The 24,195-nt window shown below is 50.6% G+C and overlaps 1 protein-coding gene across 3 annotated transcripts in view; it reads left to right on the top strand.

Moving 5' to 3' along the window:
* Positions 1 to 24,195, top strand: part of PLXNA4 (plexin A4) — a 355,028-nt gene that overhangs the window by 5,693 nt on the left and 325,140 nt on the right. For all 3 annotated transcript variants that reach the window (XM_028106345.2, XM_028106346.2, XM_088018661.1), the window contains exon 2: positions 11,863 to 12,045. In XM_028106345.2, coding sequence (XP_027962146.1) covers positions 11,863 to 12,045 — 183 coding nt within the window. The remainder of the gene's footprint in view (positions 1 to 11,862; positions 12,046 to 24,195) is intronic.

The following is a 24,195-nucleotide window of genomic DNA, read 5'->3' as shown; positions in this document are numbered from 1 at the left end:
GTACCCCCTCCCGGTAGATACCAAGAATCATGAAATGATGTCAGTGTCCAGGGGCCCAAGAGTCCAGGAGGGAGCAGCACCCCAGCAGGTTGATGCTGGCCTATGGGACGGGAACAATGGTTCTGGTCATGGGAAAGTTCGTCACTCACGCCACTAAATCTTTTCTGAGTTTGGATCCAATTGAGAAGTGGACATGGGAGTCAGGGAGTGTTAGCTTTAGTGTTGATGAGGCTGGATGGGGCAAAAATCAGCTACTTCATCCTCCCCTCAAGCCTTGAACTTCGAGTGACCTTCCAATACAAAATGTAGGTGCTTGGGGCAGAAACTGTTATCCAGAATCATTGTCTCACACCGGTCCAGTCTCCATAGCGGGAGCAGGAAGGGGTGGCCTCTGAGCCACCTGGCAATCCCATTGCAGGGGTTCCTTCATATTGGGCCTGACCAGTTTACAGAGGGGCTCATCACCTCCTTTTCTTCTTACAACAGTGCTGTAGGATGATAGCAAAGGCAACATCCTTGCCAGTTGAGAAATCGGAGGAACAGAAAAGTCAAGTACATCACTCAAGGTCATGGGACTGGTGGACTAGAACCTACTGTGCATCCTTATTCTCAGCCCAGTGCTTTCCCCAGTGGTGCTCAGTGGTCTGCTAGTGGCATCTGGTGTGGGACAATCTATGGTGCAGGGATTGTCTGGGCTTTGTGGGGCATTTACGATCCTGAGATCCTGGACCCTAGACCACTAAGTGCCAGTGGGGACCCCCCCCATCACTGCAAGAACTAGAAAAGTCTCTCACATTTCCAGAAGCCCCTGGTTGAGAGCCATTGCCAAACCATGTATCTACCTGACTTGGGGTTTACCTGCCAGCCCTGCTCTATCCCACACGGTTCACAGAGGCATAAGGACTGAGCTTTTGATTTTTAACGCCAAGCTTCTCTTCATGTTGAACAGTGAGGAATAGTGAGGGAGAACCCCGCTCACAGGTGTCCTTGCTTTGACTCCTGGATGCATTGGTTTTGCAGCACGGCAGCCCTGGGAGGAGACAGGGGCACCCCCTCCACCCCTGCCCCGGTCTTGGGCTGGCCTCCCATTCCAGCCTGGATGGTTCTCAGGTTTGTCTGGCGCCTGGTATCCTGAAACGGCATGAGAGTGAGCATCCGGAATGGTCAGGCAGCCATCCCGGACTCTGGAGGCTGGTTTCTGCTCGTCCGCTCAGAGTGTTTTCTTGTTCCCAGCCAGCAGGAAGTGCGACTCTGGTGAGATGGGGTGCATCCTGTTGTTCATGGCGCAAGGCAAGGTTTTCTCTTGCCGCTCAGACCAGGAACTCCTCCTCTTGCCTGCCCCATGCCTCCTTCCTCAGCTCCACTGCATCTGACACACACACACACACACACACACACACTCAGGTCCACCAAACTCAAGTCACAGGGAGAGCTCATGCCACACCTCTCCTTTCTCATTGGCCCCGGCACTCACCCCCCAACAGCCCGTTGACCCAGTACTCCAGGCTTCACATTTGGCATTTGGGGGCCTGCCATACTGCAACCCCAGTCTTTATAGAACCAAGTTTTCCGTCTCTCCCCTGGATTTGGCTTCTCTTCTGGGTATGCCATTGAGAAGGCCATCCACCTCCCTCTTTTCGGCCAGCAGCGTTTGCAATGACAGTCATATCCCAGCTAAGTACACGTGTTGCTTTGAGGTACAGGATGATGGCTGAGCCTTGGTTGGTGTGCTGGGCCAGACGAGGGGATATGGCCCCCCCAGAATGCCACGCTGGAGCCTGATGAGTCAGCAGGGAGAGTGATGGGACCCAGGAGTCCCACATGCAGAATTTTAACCCAGACACATGCCAGGAGACCCCAGAGGCCCCTCAGCCCTGTCTCTGCTGCTCTCCCTGCTGTGGTCCGCTATCGAGCTTACGCTCATCTCCTAAGTTCCTCTTCCCCCTCTTTCTGTGATGTATTCTCCTCCACCCACACACTACGTGGAGCAGCTAATGCAGTGAGGTCCCTCTCACGTGCACACGCACGCACACACACGTCCCACACGGTGTGTGGCAGCCCAGCCAACATCGGCAGCCGGGCCTCTCGTTCAGTGAGCACACGGACCAGCCAGACGTCATGGTCCAGCTCTGCATTCTGGGCCTTTCCTTCAAGTCCTGTCATCCTCACAGGGTGGCCTCTTGGCTGGGATTCTGGCTAGAAAGTCCGGGCCTCTGGGTTGCAGCCAGTCCCTGGTCGTGAGATGTCGCTGGGCTGGTGAGCAGCTTCCCTTTTGCTTTGAATTACACATTTCATCTTCAGGAAGGAGGTGATAAAAACAATATCCCTTTCATAAAGCGTGTTGAGACTCCTAACGAAAGAGAAATACATAGACATTAATAAGTAATGAGAGACACAGAACACCTTGTGTTTGTAAGATGCTTCAACATTTCATGGCCCGACCTGTATATTCTCCTTGGGTTGTAAGAACCACCTGATGGGACAGAAAGGGATTTAATAACACGGCTAGGATGTCAGACTTTTATTTTTTTCCTCACCAGTATCTGCATTGGAGAGATTTGGGCTCTGCTTAACCCAGATGTTACATTCCATAGGCCTGGAATGTGCCCTGTTCGCCTGCCTGTCCATCCGGCACACGTTATGAATGCTAACTGAAGGCATTCGAAGGAGAGGCTACATTTCAAGCCAGACCCTCCCTGCTGTTACCTTCAGGGGTCCCTCGGTTTTTGCAAGGCAGAAGGGAGTGACTGCACATCGGTGCAGGGTGCTTGCTTCTTTTCATTAACAAAGTTTGTGGAGAGAAGGCAAAAAGACAACTAGGGGAGTTTCCCCTTTGGCCTCTCCATGTACGTGTCTTCCCCTGGTGGACTGGGGGCCCCACAGACTGTCCACGTAGATGAAACGGGAGCCGCGGGAGAAGAAAGCCCGCATCTTTCCCCGTCTCAGTGTCATTACTGTGTCTCTGTCAGTGTTACAAAATATAATGGGATTTGTTTGGCTGATTTATCCCGCATGCAGGCAACATTATCCAGACTCACACACGGGCCTGAGGAGCAAGAGGGGAAGATGCACGGCCACGAGAGTGGGGCTAATAAAATTTATTCCCACTAACAAGGGAATGGCCGACCCCATAATTCAGCCTGGCCAGCGGAGCCACTGCCTCCCAGAGCCTGCCAGAAAACACACAAACTTAATCATCGTGGCATGCCCTGTTCCAATTACAGCTCTGGGGGCACTGAGGCAGTCTGCAGGAGCCTGGGAGGGGAGTGGGAATGTGGGATTGATGGGCAGTGTGGAACCTCTTTGCCCTTGGCAGGTAGCCACTGGGCACCTTTGAAGCTAAGGTACAAATGGACAGAAGCAGCACCCAACAGGTTTGGGCCTGGGACAGTTCCCAATGCTGAGAAGCCGTCCCTGGTGTTTCCCTAGGGTCCCTAGGCTCAGCTACTGGACTAGCCTCAGCATGGTAGCCATCTGCAGAACTGGGCCAGTGGAGTGGGGGTCCTGGTTCTCTTGCTCTGATCATGGTATCACGGGCCTGTCTCAGCAGCTGAGCTAATGAGGAGAAGGTCACGAGTTCAACCCCCAGGATCCTGTGCCGGGTTGGAGCTACTCTTTGCTGGCTGCGCTTAGCAATTCCTAGGACGGGTACATTCCTACAGCTGCCTGTGGTTACCTCCAGGCCTGCAAAGAGTGTGCTTGGCCTAATGCCTCTCTCCTGGGGAAAGAGCTCAAAATAGTGGCATTAGCTTCCTATTAGAAGGAGAGCTTATTATGATGATGAGTGAAAGACCACTTAGCTATCTGGTGGGATTGGGCACAGATAGTCTCAAATACACATAGAAATAGTAAAATGAGTACCAAAATAAGCGTTGCTTTTAGCAAATCACTTCCATGGATTCATAGCTAGTTAAGTGCATTAATCCAGTGAATGTTTGCCTCAGAAGCCAATACACACACAGAACTCCTACAGCATGATGACCTTCTGTCCTATATTTTAGGACCCACCCCTTTAAGACTCTCAGAAACAGGGCACTTGACTCTTGGAAACCTTGGTGTGATATGTTGAGTTGTTCTTCCAACCTTGAGCCATCTCTCACAAAGCCCCTTCCGTAGCAGTTTTGTCTAAGTTACTGTGACTGTGATTTGCTGGCTTCCCTTCTCTGTCTCCCGTACATGTTCATTTCTCCTACAATCTCACTGAAAAAGACTCAATACAGGAATCATTCTGAGATAGTGCATTAGTAACGAAGTGGATGAGACCTCATTCCCTCATTCCATTTCCGACGTCTGTGCTCCCAGCCGGGGTGTGAGGGCCGGCCTTCAACTGCTACAAGGACTTACCTGGCTCTCAAGAGAGTTCAACCTGCAAGGTCAGCATGGGCCATGGGCAGACCTTCAGGGGAGGGTTAGAACTCAGAAAAGAGAAAGGAAATTTAATGGAGGACAGTAAAGCAATTGGTGGGTCACGTAGTCCAGTTTTGGGGATTGCTTTTTTTGTTTCAGAAATGAGCACTCAGGCACATGGACTATTTTATGGAGTAAGAAGCTTTTGGTAAAAGGTAAATAAACCAAAGCCTACCAAAGCCTCCTCAAGATGTTTCCACCTGCCCAAGCATTCTGTCTGCTTACTTCTGCCCCTGCAGTCAGAGGGTGCTCAGAGTCATCTCAAGGGGTGGATGTGCCGTGGGTATCAGCCCCTGTTGCATTTATTAACACCTTAGGGGTCAGTGGTCATATCTGAGCTGTGGCCCCCAATAAGTGGGTGATTATTACCTGCTTGTACTGCAGAGCTTTACAATTGAAGTCTGTATTTGGACATGAGCTACTTCGGCTTATCTGATCAATATCTCCCTTTAAAAAGAAATCCCATGTGCATAATTCACTGATTCCCCATTTCCCGTGAAAGTCTGCTGTGGTCAGCTTTTGTGATGCGTGTGTGTGTGTGTGTGTGTGTGTGTGTGTGTGTGTGTGTGTAAATGTAATTAATTAATGGGAAGAATTTAGGGCTGCTGAGCATGAAGAATCCAAGACCTTTTCTTTTCCACATGAGCAAGCACCTCATGGGCGTCCCTCCTCTTTTTCTCCTAACTTATGTTCCTTTTCAAAACTTCAGCCCTTGCTTTTCTTTGGGACCAACAGACCCAGGAAGGGAGGAAGTACTGTTGTGATGATAGGCCAGTGGCCTTCTCTGTAGGGGAGAGTTCATTGCTTCTAGAGGCTCCAGAAAGGCAGAGCCCTCATCCTGGGTGGCAGGAGAAGTAGAGGCAGAGAGTCTTCCCTGAGTAGTCTCTGACCTGGAATAGCATCTTGGGGCCACCCTCTAGCCACCCTGGAGGAAGCCCCTATGTAAGATCATTTTTTTCCCTCCAGATGGGGAAATGGGGTTCTGGTACCATTTTCTCATCAGTGGATCCCAAGGGGGTCACTTTGCTCTGTAGACCTCTATTTCCCCTTCTGTAAAAGGGGGCTGTTGGATTCTAAGATGTTGACTTACTTGCCTTCTCTGAGACCACCGAGGTGTGAAAGAGTGGCCGTGCTCTGTGCTGGATGGAGCGCTCCGAGCTGAGCCCGGACAGCACCTCTCCTGCGAAGCCCTGCTGCTTCCCTGTGCCCACTGTACCTCCAGCACTGTGTGTACAACTGAGGCAGGGCATGGATGACCTTGTCCAAGTCGTGGCCCAGGTCTGTCTCCCCCACTGGGAAAGCAGCAGAAACAGATGAGACGTTTCCATCTGTATATTTTTGGGTCCTCACCTAGACTTTTGTTTACTTGTTCCTTCCTACATGTTCTTAAGCATATTAAAAGTGAGGAACAGTAAATAGTGTTGTTTTCATTTACTGCCTCAGTTTCCCCTCATAGAGACAGGTGTTCCCATAGCCTAAGATACCAAAATTTGATGGAAAAAGACCCAACTAAAGGGTCTTCAGTGGGTAAACTTGGGCAAGTCTCTGGTACCTTCTCCCCCTGTGTGATGGTCTGGGCTTCCAGTGCTGGGGGTGAGCCTGGGGTGCCCAGGACTCCTCTGCATGAGGCTAGGTACTACTTTTGCATTTAGGAAAGGTGGGAGAGCTGGTTTGCTCCCAGATGGAAGGACTCCTCTCTTTGCTGGACCAGGAGCTGCCCACAGAGCGAGGGAGGACCACGTCTGACTTCATATTTTCTATCCCGGGCTCAAGGTTACTGCTGCCGACCCAGAACAGTTGGCCGCTGCATCCCCATTTGGAGGAGTTGGCGGCATCTGTCGTCCATCCCCGCTGGCTTACCTGGTTGGCCTCTTTGGGATCAATTCGGGATATTTGTAAACAGCCGATGCCTGGGGTAAGGGGGCCGGCCTGTGGCTATGAAAGAGGTCACGTCCTCGAGCTGAGCTAATTGGCCCACAGGGGGATGGACCTGGTGACCTTTGCCTCATTAGCACCACGTTTGGATCACTGAGCTCTGTCCTAGTACTGACCTTCCCATAATAAGGACTCCATGTGGGGCTTCTGCAAAGGTGGGCATCTGAGGGCGGGGCTGAGACAGCCCCACGGGGAGGGGAGGTGCCCGCGGAAACCAGGCCAGGGGCCGCGCTAGCCGGAGTGAGAAGCAGTTTCAGGACCAGGTCCCCACCCGCCTCATCACTGGAGGCCTTCCAGGTGGCTTGGCACAGGTGTCAGGGTGACAAGGTTTCCTTATGAGTCTGTCACCAGGGCACGGGGCTGGAGGCAGTACCGAGGAGCTCCCGACGAGACACCCCCCACCCCCGCTGTCTCCCAGGTCCTCTGTCTTCCTCTGCCCTCTTCAGAGTCTCCCCCAGAGACCACCGGACACCTCTGGGGTCCTCGGGTGACTGCTTTGCAGCTCTGCCCCGGGAGCCTGGGGAGGCAGCTGGAGGAAGGATGCCGGCAGAATTAAAACCCCCTTTCCATGGAGATGATAGAGCTTTTCAGAGTGCCAGTCTCTCTACAGAGTGGGAGCAATTTCCCCGTAATTGGTAAAGTAACCGTAACTGCTCTGTCATTTGTATGTGGCAACGCGTAATTGCACGGTAACCTTTGCCGTCGAGCGCGAGGGAAGCGCGGTAAGCTATTAGATTGTAATTTGGAGTGTCAGCTCTGGCTCTCCACACCACCTCAGCCGCCGCCGCTCGGGAGGCCGCCGGGGAGCCTCTGCCTCCGGCCTGGCGGGCCCCGCTCCGGAGCTGCTAGGCTGTCTTCCTGCGCCCACCTGGGCTGTGGTGCCCTCAGCAAGGAAGGGACCTCGGCGGGCGGTGGGGTCCCAGGCCAGTGCTTCTCAAACATGGTGAATGGCTACGTCACCTACCTGGGAAGGTGTTAAGATGCAGATCCCTGAGCCTCACTCCCAGAGTTCCTGATCCAGTAGATCTGGGGTCGGTTCGAGAATTTGCATTCCTAATGAAGAGCGCTAAATGTTCTGGATCTTACCCCATACCTCTGTTCCCTCCTTCAGCCTCCATAGGCCTTATAGATCTTTAGGAAGTTCCCCTTTTGCTATTTCATCTTGATGACATTAGGCGCTTTGATTGTGGGAACACTGTAGATACCATGAATTTCCCCCAAAACATAAGACTCACAAAGGTTGTCAGAATTGTCTAAGGATGACAAACAGTAAGAGCGAACACTCCTGACAAACAGTAAGGGCAAACACTCCTATAGCCCTAAGTGCCAGACAGTGTTCTACATGCAATAAATCATTTAATCCTTACCACAACACTAGGAAGTATATACTCATAATATTATCCCCGTTCTACCAATGATAAGCTGAGGCACAGAGAGGTTAGATACCTTGCCCAAGGTCACACAGCATTGTGGTAGAGTTGGGGTTCAAACCCAGACATTCTGATTCTAGTTCCATAGTGTTAACTACTGTGAAAGTTGGGCTTCCATTTACTCATCCATCCTTCCATCCATGCATCCATCCATGCATCCATCCATCCATCCATGCATCCATCCATGCATCCATCCATCCATGCATCCATGCATCCATGCATCCATCCATCCATCCATGCATCCATGCATCCATGCATCCATCCATCCATCCATGCATCCATCCATCCATGCATCCATCCATGCATCCATCCATCCATGCATCCATGCATCCATCCACGCATCCATCCATGCATCCATCCCTTTAACACATATGTCTTAACCTACTACGAACCAGGAACTAAGCTAAGGGTACAAAGACACCTAAAACATGGTCCTGTCCTTGAGCTCACAGTCCCTAGAATCTAGTGGATCACAGGTCTTAATTTATAAGCCATGCAATCATGAGGACATTTGTGGAGAGCGGATTTGGGATCTTCCTGATTGGGGCAGAAGGCTGTAGCCCTGTCTAAGGCTTTAACAGAACCCTGTCTGTTCACAGTGTTGCCCAGGTAGGCACCACATAGATTCCCATGGCACAGAACCTTATTTTGTCCTTGGTGAGCATGAAGTTGCTGTCTAACAAATAAGCTTTATAACAATGGCCAAAGCTCATTTGTGTGCGTCTGTGGAGCAGCCGAGGGAGAGGTGTGGCTGGGCTTCTGATTATGCTGGGGTGCAGTCCACTCCTGGCTCCTCTGGCTGCCGCTCTAATCTGGCTGTTAATGGGGCCCAGGGGAGAGCTGGGCCAGGGCAAGGGCGGACACTTTCCTCCTCCATTGCCCAGAGTGTTCTGGAATCCACGCCAGCCCTCAACTGTCGAAGGCTTTCACCAATTAGCCTTTCCTTCCAGGGCCCACACGGCTCTGGCATCTGCTCCTTCCATCTCAGTCTCCCCCCCGACCCCCCGGTCTGTGGTCCCTATGGGGTCCCCCCCACCCTGGTGCTCTAATTGCCCTAGGGCTGCAGCTCAGACCCGGCATGGCGGTGTCCTTAGGGAGCCTGCTCCGGTCAGGAGCCATGCTAGGGACACTCCCTGTAGCCATCCTACCCCCGTTCTGGGCAGGATTCCCATTAAAAAAATGAATATGAAATATCACCTCAAATTGAAAAGTGCTTTCCAGGTTAGCCAGTGTCTTCACACCTGCTTTCTCACCTGGCCCTCATGACAGTCCGGTCTTACTGTTTTACCGTCAAGGCAAGTAAAGCTCAGAGAACAGGAGGTGCCTATGCCAAGTTGTATAGTTGGGAAGTGGGCTGCCATGTGAACCCGAGTCCTGTGTTTTTTCTGCTACTTCAGTGTTAAAAATTCCACCCCACCCCATTGCACCTGCTTTGAGGAAACAAAGAGTAAGACCCTCTCAGGCCACAGCTGGGGGACCTGAGCATCCATGTGGACCTGGACTGCACCTGGTTCAAGGCCTTAATCACACCTTTATCACCTGGAGCCCTGTTTAGAGGGAGAAACCGATACATGGTGGGAGGGAGGCTCGGGAGAAAGCCAGCATTGTCCCTGGAATCCCAATGCCACGTTAGGAACCCCAGCTGCAGCCTTGGCCTTATTTGAGCCTGATGACAACACCATGAGGTAGGCAGTGTGGGGGATGGCTGTCGGGCACAGGTGAGCAGATTGCCTGCCTCCTGCCTGGGCCTCTCAGGGAGCCGTCCTGAGCCAAAGACGAGCAGAGCCCTGGCCACCAGGCCGCCAGGCTGAGCTGTCCTCGCTTCCTCCCAGTGAAAACATTCCTCCTTGGGCCCCTTGCTGCTCAAGTTGTCCGAGTGGCAGAGACTTGCTGCCTCTGAGCAAACCATGATTTAATGCTGCAATTGGCCAAACGCTTACACTCTTTTGTAAGCGATTATTTATTTATTGGTTTGTGTTCTGCCCAGCCAAGGGGAAGAATGGTATTTGGTAACTGGTCACTCGGAAATGTAATTCTGGGGGCTAAGCAGCCTAAGGCTCCCCATGTCAGTGAGGCACGTGTTTGTGCTAAGGGTGGTGGGAGAATGTCAAACGTGGCTTGCCTTGCTCCCTGCCTCAGTTTCTCCTTGTGCTGCGTGGATAATCTTCCAGCCTCATTTACTTGGAAAATGGATCATAACGGCAGAATCCCTGTGGCACAGCTTAGGGCCAAGAAAGTCAGGGATGAGAACTCCCTATGAAGTGGAGGCAGGAACATGCAAGGCCATGAGGATTCCCAGCATGCCCTAGGCTGCCCTTGGCATGCCCGGCGGGTCACGCTGCTATTATGTCTGGCAGGGAGAAGGCACCGTTCTCCTTTATCTGGGTTTTTCCTCTTTCTTTTCTTTCTATCCCTTTTGCCCTCCACCACCGGTCTCCTCACCCATCTCATTTCAGGAAAGAACCATAAAGATCAGACTAGACCTTGAAAGCTCCCTCCTAACTTTGACTTCTATATTGTTTCTTTGGGCAGGGGGAGGAGTTAGGGGTTGTGTTTGGCCTGGGCTATCGGACCAGACTACGCAAGAAAGGCCAGAGGAGATCAAAGGCGTGGTGCAGACCTCTGCTCTGCCCGGGGCCTGCCCCAGCTCTGCCCAGCTCTGCCCAGCTCTGCCCAGCTCTGCCCCAGCTGCCCCCATGATAAGAAAGAGGAGAGAGGTCAGAGAGAGGTTTTAGATGCTCAGCACATTGTCTTTCCCGAGATGGACAGTCCTTGTTGCCGCCCCCGCATCCTGGGAGGGAGCCGAGGGGCCCCCTGAGTCCCTGGAAAGCTCCGAGTTGGCCACTTTCACACAGCTCCGCTGGCAAGAGCCTGCCTGCTGGGTCTCCAGATGCCTTTTCCTTTGGCTGGATTGAAGCCTTTAAAAAAGTGACACCTTGGATTTTATTTCACTCCTTTTTCTGCGAAGTCCAAAGACGTTTACAGGCGTGAGCTCTATAGGCTTTATGGAAACCCATCAAAAAGCAGGGCTTGTTTCCTTCATCTTTATAGAGTGGAAAATGAAAGCATGGGAAGACGGAATAACTCTTCTAAGGCCACACAGTTCTTCTGAGAAGGAGGGGAAAAGCCAGCGTAGGTTCCTAGAGCCTTCAGAGAAGTCTGTACCACACTAGAGCTGCTCAGTGGGAGTGCTGGGGGCTCCATGCCAGCTGCGGCAAGGTCTTCTTCACTCCTCAGTGGGACAGAACCCAGCCGTGACCCTGTGCTCACAGGGGAATCTGGGAGCCTGGAATAAAACAGGGAGAGATTCAGCCGAATCACTGTGGGGAAAATGGTCCAAAGGTTTTTGCTGTTGGTTCCCTGACTCCTGGAATTGTCCAGGAGTCAGGAAACAGGGTATCCAGGGGATATTCTCTTTAAGGAAGGCTCATACGTGTTCCAGTCCAGTCATTTTTAGGGAATACAATGTTGGGAAAGGCTGAAGGAATGTTAAACATATTTTAAAAAGCAGGGAGCCTGAGATGGGGCATCATGAGGCACCTCTGTGGCTTGTTGAGTTCATTCGTGAACATTCCACTTCTCCTATATTTCTCTCCCCAACTGATTGTCTGCACATGCCTCTGTCATGGTATTGTCATTCACGTGTTAATGTTTCCAGTTTTCTGTTCTATGCTCTTGAGTCCTCATCTGTGTGTCTGCTCGATTTAGTAAGTTCTAGGTATGGAGGCCATATTCCCTCTTATTCCTAAGTAGAGCTGTCTGGAGCCCACGCTCATGGGTGCTGGCCCAGTGCTTGCTGGTGTGATGGTGATGATGGACAATCTAAGCTACGAAGATGGCACCTGGAAGGGGTTGGAGGTGGGGCAGAGAGACCACGGAGGCCAGGAGAGGAAAGAGACTCTCAGGATCTGTGTTTTTTTGCCATGGTCCCGCCACCTGCTTAGGTTGACTGTTGACAGGTTACCTAGTTTCTCTGGATCTGAGTTTTTCATGTAAAAAAGGATTCTTCTAGCCCTGTAGCTCCCTGACTCGGTACTTCTGCTTATTGCCCTGATGTTCCTTCCTAATTTTTCTCCTTTTTAATTTTCAGCTCTTAACCATCGATGATAATTTCTGTGGCCTGGATATGAATGCCCCCCTGGGCGTGTCCGAGATGGTGCGCGGCATTCCCGTCTTCACAGAGGACAGGGATCGCATGACTTCTGTCATCGCATACGTCTACAAGAATCACTCTCTGGCCTTCGTGGGCACCAAAAGTGGCAAGCTGAAGAAGGTAGGAATGAGGTGCAATCATTTTGGTTATTCTGAAGGCCATCTGTCCCCACTGAGATGGATATGATTTCATGTTTTACTACTTTGGCCCTGCTGGGCAAGTGATACAAGTTTGAGCTAAGGAGATATGTCACTCTTGAGGTCATGAATGATACCCTGTCCCTTCTCTGCCTTTGTACGGAGGGTTACTGTGGGAATCACAGTGGGTGAGCGTGCAGATGCACCTCTTCCCTGGGGCTGGTGTGCACGTGGAGGAGTTGCCCCAGCCTCACGAGGCTACCCTAAATGGTGTGCTCTGTCCAGCTTGGGTTTGTGCCCTAATGCAAAGGCTTTCTAAGGCTGGGGTGGTTGGGGAAGGTGGGCAGGGGCAAGTTATGTATGTGTTCCTCTTGCTTCAGTCCTTTTGACTAGTGCATCCATCTGGAATCTGTGCAGGGAAACAGATGGAGGAAAGTGCAGGACCTGCTGGAGTTGATAATGGGGCTGTGTCAGATCGTGGGATGAGGAAACTGTGGGTATTGTGGGGGCATAGAAATTACTTGAGGTGGAGTAGAATGGTGTGATCTGGGACGGGAGCTTTTCCTCCTTGTCCTCCAGAGCTTGCTGGCCTCGGGGTACTGGGTGATATTGGCCCATCAGCAGTGTTGGGGGTACCCTTCCATCCAAGACTCTTCTCTCACCCACCTCTGCTCAGACTTCTCATCTCAGTGACTTGGAGCTGGTGTCCGAGAGAGCCCCCCGCCCTTGATGGTATCCAAAGTCTTTCTAAGACTACGCCGTACCTCCTGTTTTGTGTTAGCTGATAATTGCACTTCAGTCTGGTCTCAGGGAAATACGGGTGAATCCACGTAGAACTCCTGCTTGTCTAATTTAGGCTTCCCTCAGAATTCTCTGGATATTGTGTGATTCCACATTGGGCACTGCCCGATCTGAGACAACTTTGAGCTCTACTTTCCCTTTGCTGCGTTTCCGGGTATCAGCTGCACGTGGTCAAGGGGACATATTCTCAGCAAATCTAGAAGACTTTGCCTACTCTCCCATCCTACTATGTAACAGCCCGGCCATCATTTCTTTCTTTAAATTCTACATCTCTTGGAACAGGCAGTGGGGCTGGAGTGTGAGCGTACAGGGAAGGGGGGGGAGGTATGTGTGAGGTGGGGGATGTATGGGGAGTAGTGACATGGGTAGTATCTAGAAGAGGAAGCCTGTGCTGGTGAAATGCCATGAGGCACCAGGAGGCTAGTGCGGGCTGTGTGCCACCGTCTGGTACTGCCCGGAGAGCTAACTGTGACTCTGTAGAGTACGGCCTCATATGTCAAGTGCACGACGCATGAGACCACCATCTACATGGCTTTAAGAACTATATTTCATAGCTTCCTGCCTCTCTGAGAAGACTCTATTAAACCCAAGCAAACGTTTTGTTGCTGCCTTGGAGTCTTGCGGTGATTTTGGCTCACGAACCTCGTGGATGCCCCAGAAGGTGTCGTGTGTGACCCGTAGGTATGTCGTCCTGGCGCAACTCCTGTCTGGGTGGGGCCGCCTCCTGCCTCTCCATCTAGTGCACACTGTGGCTCGTCACCTCCAGCTGCTGTCAGGAGCCTGGGCTGACCCCGCTCTCTCCTCCTCCCTCTGTCCGTGGCTTCCAGCTTCCCGTGAGCTGGGAGTCAGGCATCCAAACTGGCTGAAATTGTGTCTGATAAGCCTCCGTATAAACAGAGGAGGGAAAAACCCAGGCTTTGGAGCATGGGCCTCAAGGGTGTTTCTGTTGGATGCTCAGATGATTTCATTCTTTATTATGATTCAGTAAGTTTGGTTTGCTAAAAAAGTGAGTTCTAAATACCGAAGGCATTCCCATACGTAGTTCGTACAATGAGATGTCTGTTGACCTGCTTTGCCTGGCCCTATGGAGCCACTATGGAGAGTAAAAAGTAAGCAAGACAATGTGGGGTACCTTCACTCTTTTCTCTAGTGAGCCCAAGCTCAGTGCATTGGAGAAGTAACTTACCCCAGTGCGCTAGAAGATTCGCACCCACTGAACTTCCTACCCTGTGCCTTAGGATCATTTACTTGCTGGCAAGACTGAGTAAGTGGATCCTGTAGGAGGCTTTTCTTTTCTTTTCTTTTTGGTCATTGTCTGAGCTGGTGTCAGTGAAATAAACATTGAAAGTTCAGTGCACATAACAGAACAGACAGTTATTTTCTTTTGGGGGAGAAAAAGAGACGTGTTTCCTGGCCATGGCTGCATCGTAAACCCAAGACAATCAACTTGCAAATGTGTCCTGTTGGTCAGAGGGTGGACTGAGGTCAGAGGGGGCTGACTGTCTTGCACCTGTGGAAGCCTGGCCCCTGATGGGGAGGTCAGAGTGCAGCACATCTCTGTGACAGTGGGCTGGGGACACATCCCGGAGTCTGGGCATGCACAGGGCACAGAGACAATGCTCACAGGGCAGGCTGCAGGCAAAGCCTTGCCTTCAAGTGTCCCCAGAGGTCAGCCGGGCCAGCAACGACAGGCATCACCTGACCAGGAGGCTTGAGGCTTTATAAACCTCGGGCTGGCATTTCCCATTTTTTTTTTTCCATTGGGGAGTTTATATCAGAACAGTTCTGTTTCAGCCACCTGGGATATTCCATTTAATTTCCAGAGCAATGGTGAGATTGGTGAAGCATAAACATCTGAGAGGTAAGAACAGAGGGTCACGTGAGGGGGAATGAGCCAGCGGCCCTCCTGGGGAAAGCCGGGCTGTCGGGGCAGCCAAACTTTCTGTGCTATGAGCTCAGAGTGGCAGCCTTTTTAATAGTTTCGCAGGAGCCCGGCGATGGCTGCTACAGACTCGGCACCACTGGCCCAGGGGACGGTCTGAGTTGGGAAAGGAAGGCTGGGCCACCGAGCCAGTTGTTTGAAATAATAAAAAGCAAAACTGGCCAGTTTATTTATTTTTTTTCGGAACAATAGAATTTCCCACCGCCCCTGCTCGCTGAGCACCACTCCCCTTTCCTTGCCAGCACTCTGTATTGCTTTTCCCAGAGGCTATCAGACCACATTCACCTTTTGGGCAGAGGCCCAGCCGTGAAATGCTTTGGGGCTGCAAGAGGATGTTGCGGGAAATTTTGTGAGCTGCTGAAACCAGGGGGTGAGAATAACGCAAATCATACTGTCGCCGTAATTACAGAGTTGTCTTCTCTGAGCCCTGTAATAATCTCCTGTGTGTATCAAGGGCCACGCAGAGTTCTTTGCCATATGACAAGGGACTCGTGGGGAGGGTGGATGGGAGGGCTTGGGGGTTTGCTGTGTGTTTCCGGGGTCTGGGAGCTAGACTGTAGCGATCCATAGGCTGCCCTCGAAATTACTGACTTTTCCTTTTGTTTGAAAGTTGTGGGTCCTCATCATTTGCAACCTTGCCTCTGATGACCATAATTTCACTCCTTTAGTGCCTACATCACATGAGGCAGAGGGAAAGGAGGTGAGGAAAGTGCCAATTTGGATGTCTTTTGTGTTTTCTGATGCGTGCGTGCCCGTGTGTGTGTGTGTGTGTGCGCGTGTGTGTTATGGCTAGTATCGGCAGCTTTTCCATGGCAAGCGTTATAGGCGAGTGCTGTTAAGAAACAGCATTATTTTATATGTGGCGTATAAATGCTACAGTCATCAGGAAGTACTTAGGAACTTAGAAATAACCCACACTGTTAAAATTTCCACTCCAGGTTAGAAAAAAAAAAAAAATCTTAAGGCAAACACCATCCCGATCTTCTCTAGGGTGTCTGTATAAACCTGAAAATCTTTGTCCCAAGTTGGGGTAATGATGCCAGTTGCTGCCTCAGATGGACAAAAATCTCTTTGTGTAACTATTTTGGCCAGAACCCTCTCTCCTTGCCTCTCACATTCCTACCACTAAGTGATCATATTGTGTGGCTGTTGTTCAGCCGTGAGTTACCACCTGACATTGGTGGGAGAGACTAATGTTCATTGTGAGCCAAAACATCATAAACTCCCACTTGAGGTGTGATTGCTCCTTTCATTTTGTGATCGCATCATTCCCGAGTGTTTAGCTCGGTTAAACTGTTCACACCTAAGGGGCGGAGCACTTTGTGGATACTAGTTAAGCAGAATTCGGGCTGATCTGACTCATGGCTTGTGTTAGGGTATGTACCCACGTGTGTGACACACCAAGCCTTACCAGTATGTTTCAGCATGGAGAGTCAACAGGAGTGGATGCCCTAAAAATCATACTTATTGGCAATTATTATGCACATTAACATAATCTGCCTAATTTTTTTTCCTTGAGCCTATTTTGAAATCGATTAGCTTGTGTTCCCCCACATCCTGACCACGGGTCCAGAAGGGCAACCAAACAGAAGTGGAGTAGGGTAGAGGGAGACCCACCTGGGTCTGTATCATTCTGACCATAAGTTCTCAGGAATGGATGCTGCGTCTGTGTGTGTGTGTGTGTGTGTGTGTGTGTGTGTAAAATGCTCAAGTCACAGAGCAATGTCACATTAGAGATGAGTAGCTCCTGCTTTGCAATTTCCTAACTGTATCTGAGAATTCTTAATGCTCACTGGAAATTTGAATCAACCTTAAAAAATGCCATAGATAGGACTCCAAATGGGCGAAGGCATCACAAAATCAAATGGAGATGTAATGTTGGAAATTAACTTGCCCCAGGACCCTGAGATTAGAGCAGAGCTGCATTACCTGATGTAGGATTTGTTCAGTGTGCTCTGTTATGGGTCTCTTCAAACAGAGCTGCTGGCTGGTTTGCATGTGGTTAGACACTGAAGCAGGAAGGAAAAGAAATATGGAAGAATCAATGCTGGACAGTTTCCATTGTGGAAAAAGACCATCAAAGCAGTTTTGTTTGATTGTTTTGCCACGTTGTTTCTGCAGTTCCCACTGCTGGTTTTGCAAGTTTGAAGCCTGTGTGGATGTGAGGCTGTGGAATAAGTGGAGAGGAGCTGAGGTTGAAGGTGTTACAGACAGAAGAGCATCACAGATCCAGGGTGGGGTGGGGGTGGGGTGGGGTGCATGCTCCTTCCACTCATCTCGCATCTCAGCGGGCACAAGAGATGGCTGTTCAGTCGTTAGTCTTTCAAGCCTGGGGACCCCAGGACTGGCCTTCAGACCGGCCTCACCTCACGCCAACTGCCCGCTTCTGGTCCACCTCCCACCTTGCATAGTCTCCCTTGCTGGGGTTTAAGCCTTTTAGGCCATGCCACATCCGGTAGATGTGGAGAGCAGCCTAAGCTGGTCGATGTCCTCGTGGGCATATCTTACATTCTTGAGCGATATGAAGTCTCCATTCAATCATCCTTTTTACCTAAGTGTATGTCCACTGGCACTCACTTCTTGCCCCTTGCTGCTTTTCACTACTCTGTCCTTGGGCCCACCCACGGTCCCTGTATGTCCCTGGCTGGGGCGGGGGGTGGGGTGGGGCGTGGATCTCAAGTGGTTGCTCAGAGCAGACCTGAGCAGGCTTGGGGAGGTGTCCTCACGACAGAGCTCTGACCTCAGCCCCCCTCAGAGCAGCTTGACACTGTAAGTTGGGGCATCGTTTCCTTCTTCTCCTGACATCCTCTAGAATAACGCACTTTGAGATCCCCAGAAAATACCACCTCAAGAACACCTGTCATTTTATTTTCCAAATAATCATTAGTAGTGCACATGATTTAAGGAGACAGTCTTAAATGAGCTTTGCCAATTCAAGATTTACTGATACACGTGTGCCATTTTTTTGAATCATATGTGTGTGTATATATATACATTCGTGTAGAATGATCCTGATCATAAATTAAAATGCAAAGACGTTAAAATTGAAGAGAGTGCTGCAGAAACACCCCCAAATCATAGAGCGCACTCAGTCAGCTGATGCTCAAATGCCAGACACGCTGGAGGAATTTATCCAGTGACACATGCAATTGAAGTAAAATATTGTGCTTTACAAGAACATATCATTAAAATGAAAACTAGCAGCATATCAGGAGTCTGGCCATGTAACCAAGACAACAAAGATGTGGAAGGATGAAAGACATGGTGTACCAGAGGAAGAGGGAGGAGCAGAGGAGAGAAGAGAATGGGGCCCCAGCTACAAAGGGCCCCGTGCTGCCGGCTTGCATCTGAGAGAACCCGCATCAGAGGAGAAGAGCATCCTTCTGTCCGTAGCGGTGAAGGCCCTCAGTGAGGGCAGGAGCAGGGGAGGTCTTCATCACCTGAAATCACTGTACTTTCTCTGCCAACTTTGATGGGGAAGGCAGCGGCAGCGGGACTGACTCAGGACCCACTGGTTGGTGCTCTGACTGGGGACTCTGCGTGTAGTCCCTGCTTGTTAGCAGGTGACTTCTGGGAATGTGGCCACATGGCCGGCCTCTTGGAGATATCACGGTGTTTTTCACAGCAGCTTTGGCTTCTCGTAGAGGCATTCACGGGGACTTTTAAAATAGCTCTCTTGAGTCTGCTGTAGTCACTCCATACTTTCCATCCTGCCCCAGGTGATGCAGGGGAAGTAGCTATCAATTGATTACCCCAAAACGTAGAGCCCTAAACAAAACAACCTTTATTATCTCATGGTTTCTGTGGTCAGGCATCCAGGCACGGCCTAGCTGGGTGGTTCCGGTTCGGGGTTACTGACAGACTACAGTCAGGGTGTCGGCTGGGGCTGGAAACGGGGATGATCCACTTCTAAGATCACTCACGTGGCCGTGGGCAGGCCTCCGGTCCTTACTGGACACACCGCGTGGGCCTCTCCACAATGGCCACTCACACAACACGGAAGCTGAGAGAGAGACAAGAGAGGGTGAGCAAGCTGAAAACCACGGTCTCTTTGAGACCTCATTTCGGAGCAGCATTCCATCACCCTTGCTGTATTCTATTCCTCAGAACTGTCAGTCGTGTGGTCCGGCCCACCTTCAGGAGGGGGGGGGGGCTTCCTGCTTCCACAGAGGACTGAATGCCAGAAGGCAGGGGCCATGGGGGCCCTTTTAGAGGCTGCTCACCACACTAGGGCTCTGTGTCTGGGCCCTCACGGGCACCTGAGCCAATACTCTTAAACTTCCCGTCAACAGCTAGTGGCATGAGAAGGCTCAGGGATAGATGTGGCCAGAGCACTGAATCTGGCTTCCAGCTCCCTCGGGTTTGATCGTGCAGACATGCCAGAGAATCCAGGGGTGAAACGGGAAGAGGCCATGTGGCCTGCCGTGCCCAGGGCCAGAGGCTGAGGAACTGTCCTCAGCAGGAGGCCTGGGAGCTCAGAGAGGCAGTCCCAGGCTCTCTGTGAACCTTAGGGAAACAGTGATGGTTTATGATGGTGGATGACAGACATATGTCAAGTCAGTAACTGCTGAGGGCTCTTCATGGCCTTGGAGAATCTACGGCTCTTGACTTTGCCTCCATTTGGGAATCACCTCCTTCCTTAGGAAGGGGTCACTTTCCTAGGGATGGAGCTGGCAGGAAAGAGGTTGGGAAGGGGGCTGTAGTGCTTTGACAGCCCAGTAAGTACCAGGCACTGTTCTAGGTGTTTTCTGTGCACCATCCTTAGCATTTCCTTTGGAGTAAACTCTACAACCTCCATTTTACACATGAGATAAGAGACTGAATAACTCCCCAGAGGTCACATGATTTGATCTGAGGTCTGCCCTTCAACTCATGCCTTTGGTAACATCACTGACTCTCCTGAGGTCGTGCTCTCGGGCTGTGGGTTTATGTCACCTCCACAGCCATGAGAGGAGGTGGTCACCTGGCCTCCCGCACCTGGCCGGTGTGCCTGTTGGCCAGAATCTTCCTTTCATTCCCTCTGCCCCTGTGCTGGCTCAGGTCCCCGTGCTCAAACCTGGGTGGTTATAACTGATTTCCCATCTCTAGGTGCTCTGCTCTTTAATTGTCCTATGAATTTTGCCAGATTCGTCTACCCAAAGCAACTCCAATCCTATCTGTTTCCTAGGTAAGAAAAAAAAAAAAAAAGAGCAGTTGCCTCATCCAGGCTTCTGAGGCCCCCAGCCTGTCGCCCTGCATGAAAACGAACCAGCCACACTGTCCTCTAGCTCAGCCCTTCAGCCCTGGCCGCTCTCATTTTAGTTCTCAGGGGTCCTGGCTAATTTTAAGTGCCAAGGAAGAGAGGCTCGCACCTGGGAAACAATGGGATTCCCACCCACATGGCAGTTCTCCCCCCTTCACGGTTTCCCTCTGGAGGAGCGATTATGCCGGAGCCCCCATCCCACAGCAGAGCGGGCGGTGGCCTTGGGGAGGGCCTGAGTTTTTCTGGGAAGCAGACAAGCTGTGCTTTTCCACTTGCCACTGACCCGCCGCCTAGGACACACTCGGGCGTTTCTTCGTCTTGAGCTTCTCACCCACATGCTCCCTCCCAACAGCCTTGGGGACTGTGTGTCGTGGTTCTGGATGGTTTTTCCCATTGCAGGTCATCCAGGGTCCCTGTCTTGGCTCATTTGGAAGATGGCGGCTTCTCCTTAGATCCCAGAACTGCTTTGCAAGTCCTGTGGAGCTGAGGACCGAATTACACCATCTCCTTACCACTTCTGGTCATTTTGAGCACCTCCCCTGACCGGTCCAGCCGGCCTTCTCTCTCTCCCTGAATACCCATCGCCCGACCCAGAGCTTCTTGGCTGTGCCTCAATCCTATGCTTGCCTTGGTCTGCTGTCCGCTCTTGCCTGTTGTTCCTGTCATTATGCAGTATTGTACTTCTGCCTCACAAACGTCATCCTGACCAGTTCACCCAGGACCACTGTGAGGCTAGTGAGGCCTGGGGCAGCGCTGGCTCCCCAGTTCCTTTCTAGATTTGGTGACCTGAGGGACAATGGCTTGAGGGGCACCCTTTCCCCCAAAGCCACCGCTCGATGCCCATCACCAGGTAGCGTTATGTCCATTATTCACTGCAGAGCCCAAGGCTCAGGACGATGAAGAGTGGAGAGCATCTTCATTATATCCCATGTTGCTGGTATAGCTGCGTGAGGACCTAGGTCTACTCTGTTGATCTGCTTTGCCCACATGAGTCCCATTAGGAAAAGAGGGCCAGGGGCACCTGGGTGGCTCAGTCGGTTAATGCCTTCAGCTCAGGTCATGACCTCAGGGTCCTGGGATTGAGCCTTACCTTGGGCTCCCTGCTCTGCAGGGAGTCTATTTCTTCCTCCCCGACCCCCACTCATGTTCTCTCTCTCTCTCTCTCTCTCTTAAATAAATAAGTAAAAAAACAAAAAAAGAAAAGAGGGCCAAGGAATGGGTCTGAAAGCAGTGGGTTGTTGGCTCAGGGGTCTCCCCCACCCCATAGGCTCTCCCCCACCCCATAGGCTCTCCCTTCCTGAGACCATTCTCAGGCTACTGAAACACCCGGCATCCCCAGTGCCTCCCCTGGTCCCAGTTTTTCTGGCTTCCAGAAGAATCAGAAGCCCCTTTCCTTCCCCCCAAGGCTCCTGAGGCCTTGGAGGCAAGGAGGGTGGAACGGAAGGCAAACAGGAAGGAGGAGATCTGTCGCTCTCGCAAAGAGGATTCTTATCTTTCTGTTCAACCACTTGCATGGCCCCGCCGAGAGGTGAGCACGCTGGGGTGGGGGCAGCTGATCTGAGTGTGCGCTGGTGGTTGGACTTGAGACGTCAGGGGGATGCTGAAGCCGCCGTGGAACTTGCTTTCATCACGGCACCCAGAGCTTCACCCAAGTGCTCCTGCTTTTCAGGTCTTCCCACTGGGAGGCTCAGAGGCCCGTGGGTTTTCAGGCAGAATTATGCCCAAGATCCTCTGGGCATCTCATGTACTTTGTGTTTTTGGTAACAGTGAAGATGGTTAGAGAGCTTTGGTCTCTTCTCAAAGATTTGTAATTCTATAAATGCTTTAATTCGGTCTCTCTGCTGACTCACCAGCATCTCCTCCGGGGTTCATTCAGTTCTGTCCATTTTCCTCAGCCTCCCCCAAAAGATCATAGCATTTATCCATGAGGTTCTACCAGAGACAGGACTCCTCTATGGGGACTTCTCACAATGGATACACAGGTTTTTTGAAAAGTCGTGTGTAATTATGTTTTAAATGCTTCAGATTAGCATACATAGACTGTCTTATTTAATCTTTATGATCACAGTTGTTTTGGGCCTTCTTTCAGACATACCAGATGTGGGAGAGGAAAATGCATTTTTTTAAAGATTTATTTATCCATTTTATTAATTTTTTAAAGATTTCTTTTAGAGAGAGAACAAGCATGTGCGAGTGAGGGGAGGGCAGAGGGAGAGAGAATCTCAAGCAGACTCCCCGCTGAGCACAGGGCCTTCCATGGGGCTCGATCTCACGACCCTGAGATTACGACCTGAGCTGAAACCAAGAGTCAGACGCTTAACCGACTGCACCCCCCAGGCACCCCAGGAAAGCACATTTTAAATCTCACTCACAGAGTAAATCTCTTTTAGATCCCATGAGGTTTTTCAGGCAGAATCAGCTTAGGCCTTGGGTGGACCTGAACTTGCACATCATTGACCTTGAGTGCCACCATGGCAGCTGGGATGCTAGACACCCCACCCCCACCCCCATGATCTGGGCAGCGTCAAGGCCAGAGGGATACAGGCGGTACTGACTACTTCATGCCTCAACTAGGATGTGGGCTTCTTCCTCCAATGGAAAGGTCACGGGCTTTGGGGGAAGAAATATGAGTTCATTGAAGGAAGTCAATGAATCCTTTTCCAAATGGAAGAACCTTTTTCCAAAAAGGATATGTCATGTATCCATTTTATCAATTTGAGTTTTTATTCAGTCCTGTTTTGATTACCCCAAAATCACAGGCAATCAGATGTTTCAAAATCCATAGCTGAGAACTTCTTCTGAAAGCAGTTTATTCTCTTTACATAAAAACCATTTATTAATATAGCTGGATTTTTGTCCCAGTGCATCTAAACCTTCCCAGTTAGACTTCAGTTACCCCGTACAGAGCTGTCTGAAAGTAACAAATGTATCTGAAGACTGACTGTTAAGGCTCATACATCTGGGTGTGTGTAGAGGTGTGTCAGCTAGCTTAGGCTACATTACGTTGTATTGACCCCCAAATTTAAGTAGCTTGCCACCATAAAGGTTATTTCCAGCTCACGTTCATGGGCACCCTGGTTGGGTGGCAGCTGTGCTCCACGTGATATATTTGGGACAGAGACTGAAGAGCATGTCTGGGGACATGCCAGTCTTCCATCAGAAGGAAAAGAGAGACGGCAGAGTTACCTGATGGACTGTTAGAGCTGCCTCTTGGAAGTAGTACCCATTCTTGCCACTCACATTTTATTGGTCAGACCGAAGTGAATGGTGTGGGAAATATACACCTGCCATAGGAAGAGGCCTGGTGTGTATATGTCCGTGGAGGAGGGAAGGAGGGGCAGAGAATATTTTGTCAATAACACAATTTACCGTAAAGGCTATTAGTGTGATCGTCCACAATGAGTCAAGAAATATCAACTTGGTCATCTGTAATGTGCTGGGTGTTTCTTGACTTAAAGAGCTATGGTCTCTTCTGGCTTAATATTGGAGAAAATGTGTGAGGAATAGAGGATATGGCTGATTTCCTATCATCAATCCAGACGTCGAGTTAGAAATTTAAAAAAAAGAAAACCTAAATCCTCTATCAGCTGGTTTTCTTGTGATTTGTTTTTTCTCCTCAAACAAAAACTAGAGTTGTTCAGTTCCTTCTATTAATTAGGCTCTGCATGTTTGTATTTCCCTGCACTCAGTTTTCCGTAAGAGTGAGGGCACTTTTCTACTTAAATACAAAGATCAGACTGTGCTCAGCCAATGTCTCTGGGGGTAATTAAATTATCCAAATTTGTTAAATCATTTCTCTTACCTGCAATTAAATCGAGCCTCCCAAATTAATTTTCCCTGAGTAACTTAACCCCCAAAGATTCCTCTACTTCCCCCTCTGAATCTGCTTTTCTAATTGTGAATTCCAAAATTCATTCTGGACACGGGCAGGACTTCTGGCCCGAGTTCCATTCCTCTGGGCAATAAACCCAATCTGGTTCCCACACTGGCTACCTACTCCAGGCCAGTTCACGGACCTCCTTCTCAGGGCTCCCCACCGTCCACTGCTCTCTGGAAAAGGCAGGAGAATTGCAGAGCTGGAATTCTGAGCCAAGGACACCATCCTGCAGATTGGTTTGAACAACAGTGATTTTTAGCTCTCAAACTTA

The sequence above is a fragment of the Eumetopias jubatus genome, unplaced genomic scaffold (genome assembly GCF_037043125.1).
Source record: "Eumetopias jubatus isolate StellerSeaLion01/CBP00866 unplaced genomic scaffold, mEumJub1_p1.0 scaffold_14, whole genome shotgun sequence".
NCBI classification, from domain to species: domain Eukaryota; kingdom Metazoa; phylum Chordata; class Mammalia; order Carnivora; family Otariidae; genus Eumetopias; species Eumetopias jubatus.
This window is presented reverse-complemented; position numbering and strand designations above follow the sequence as displayed.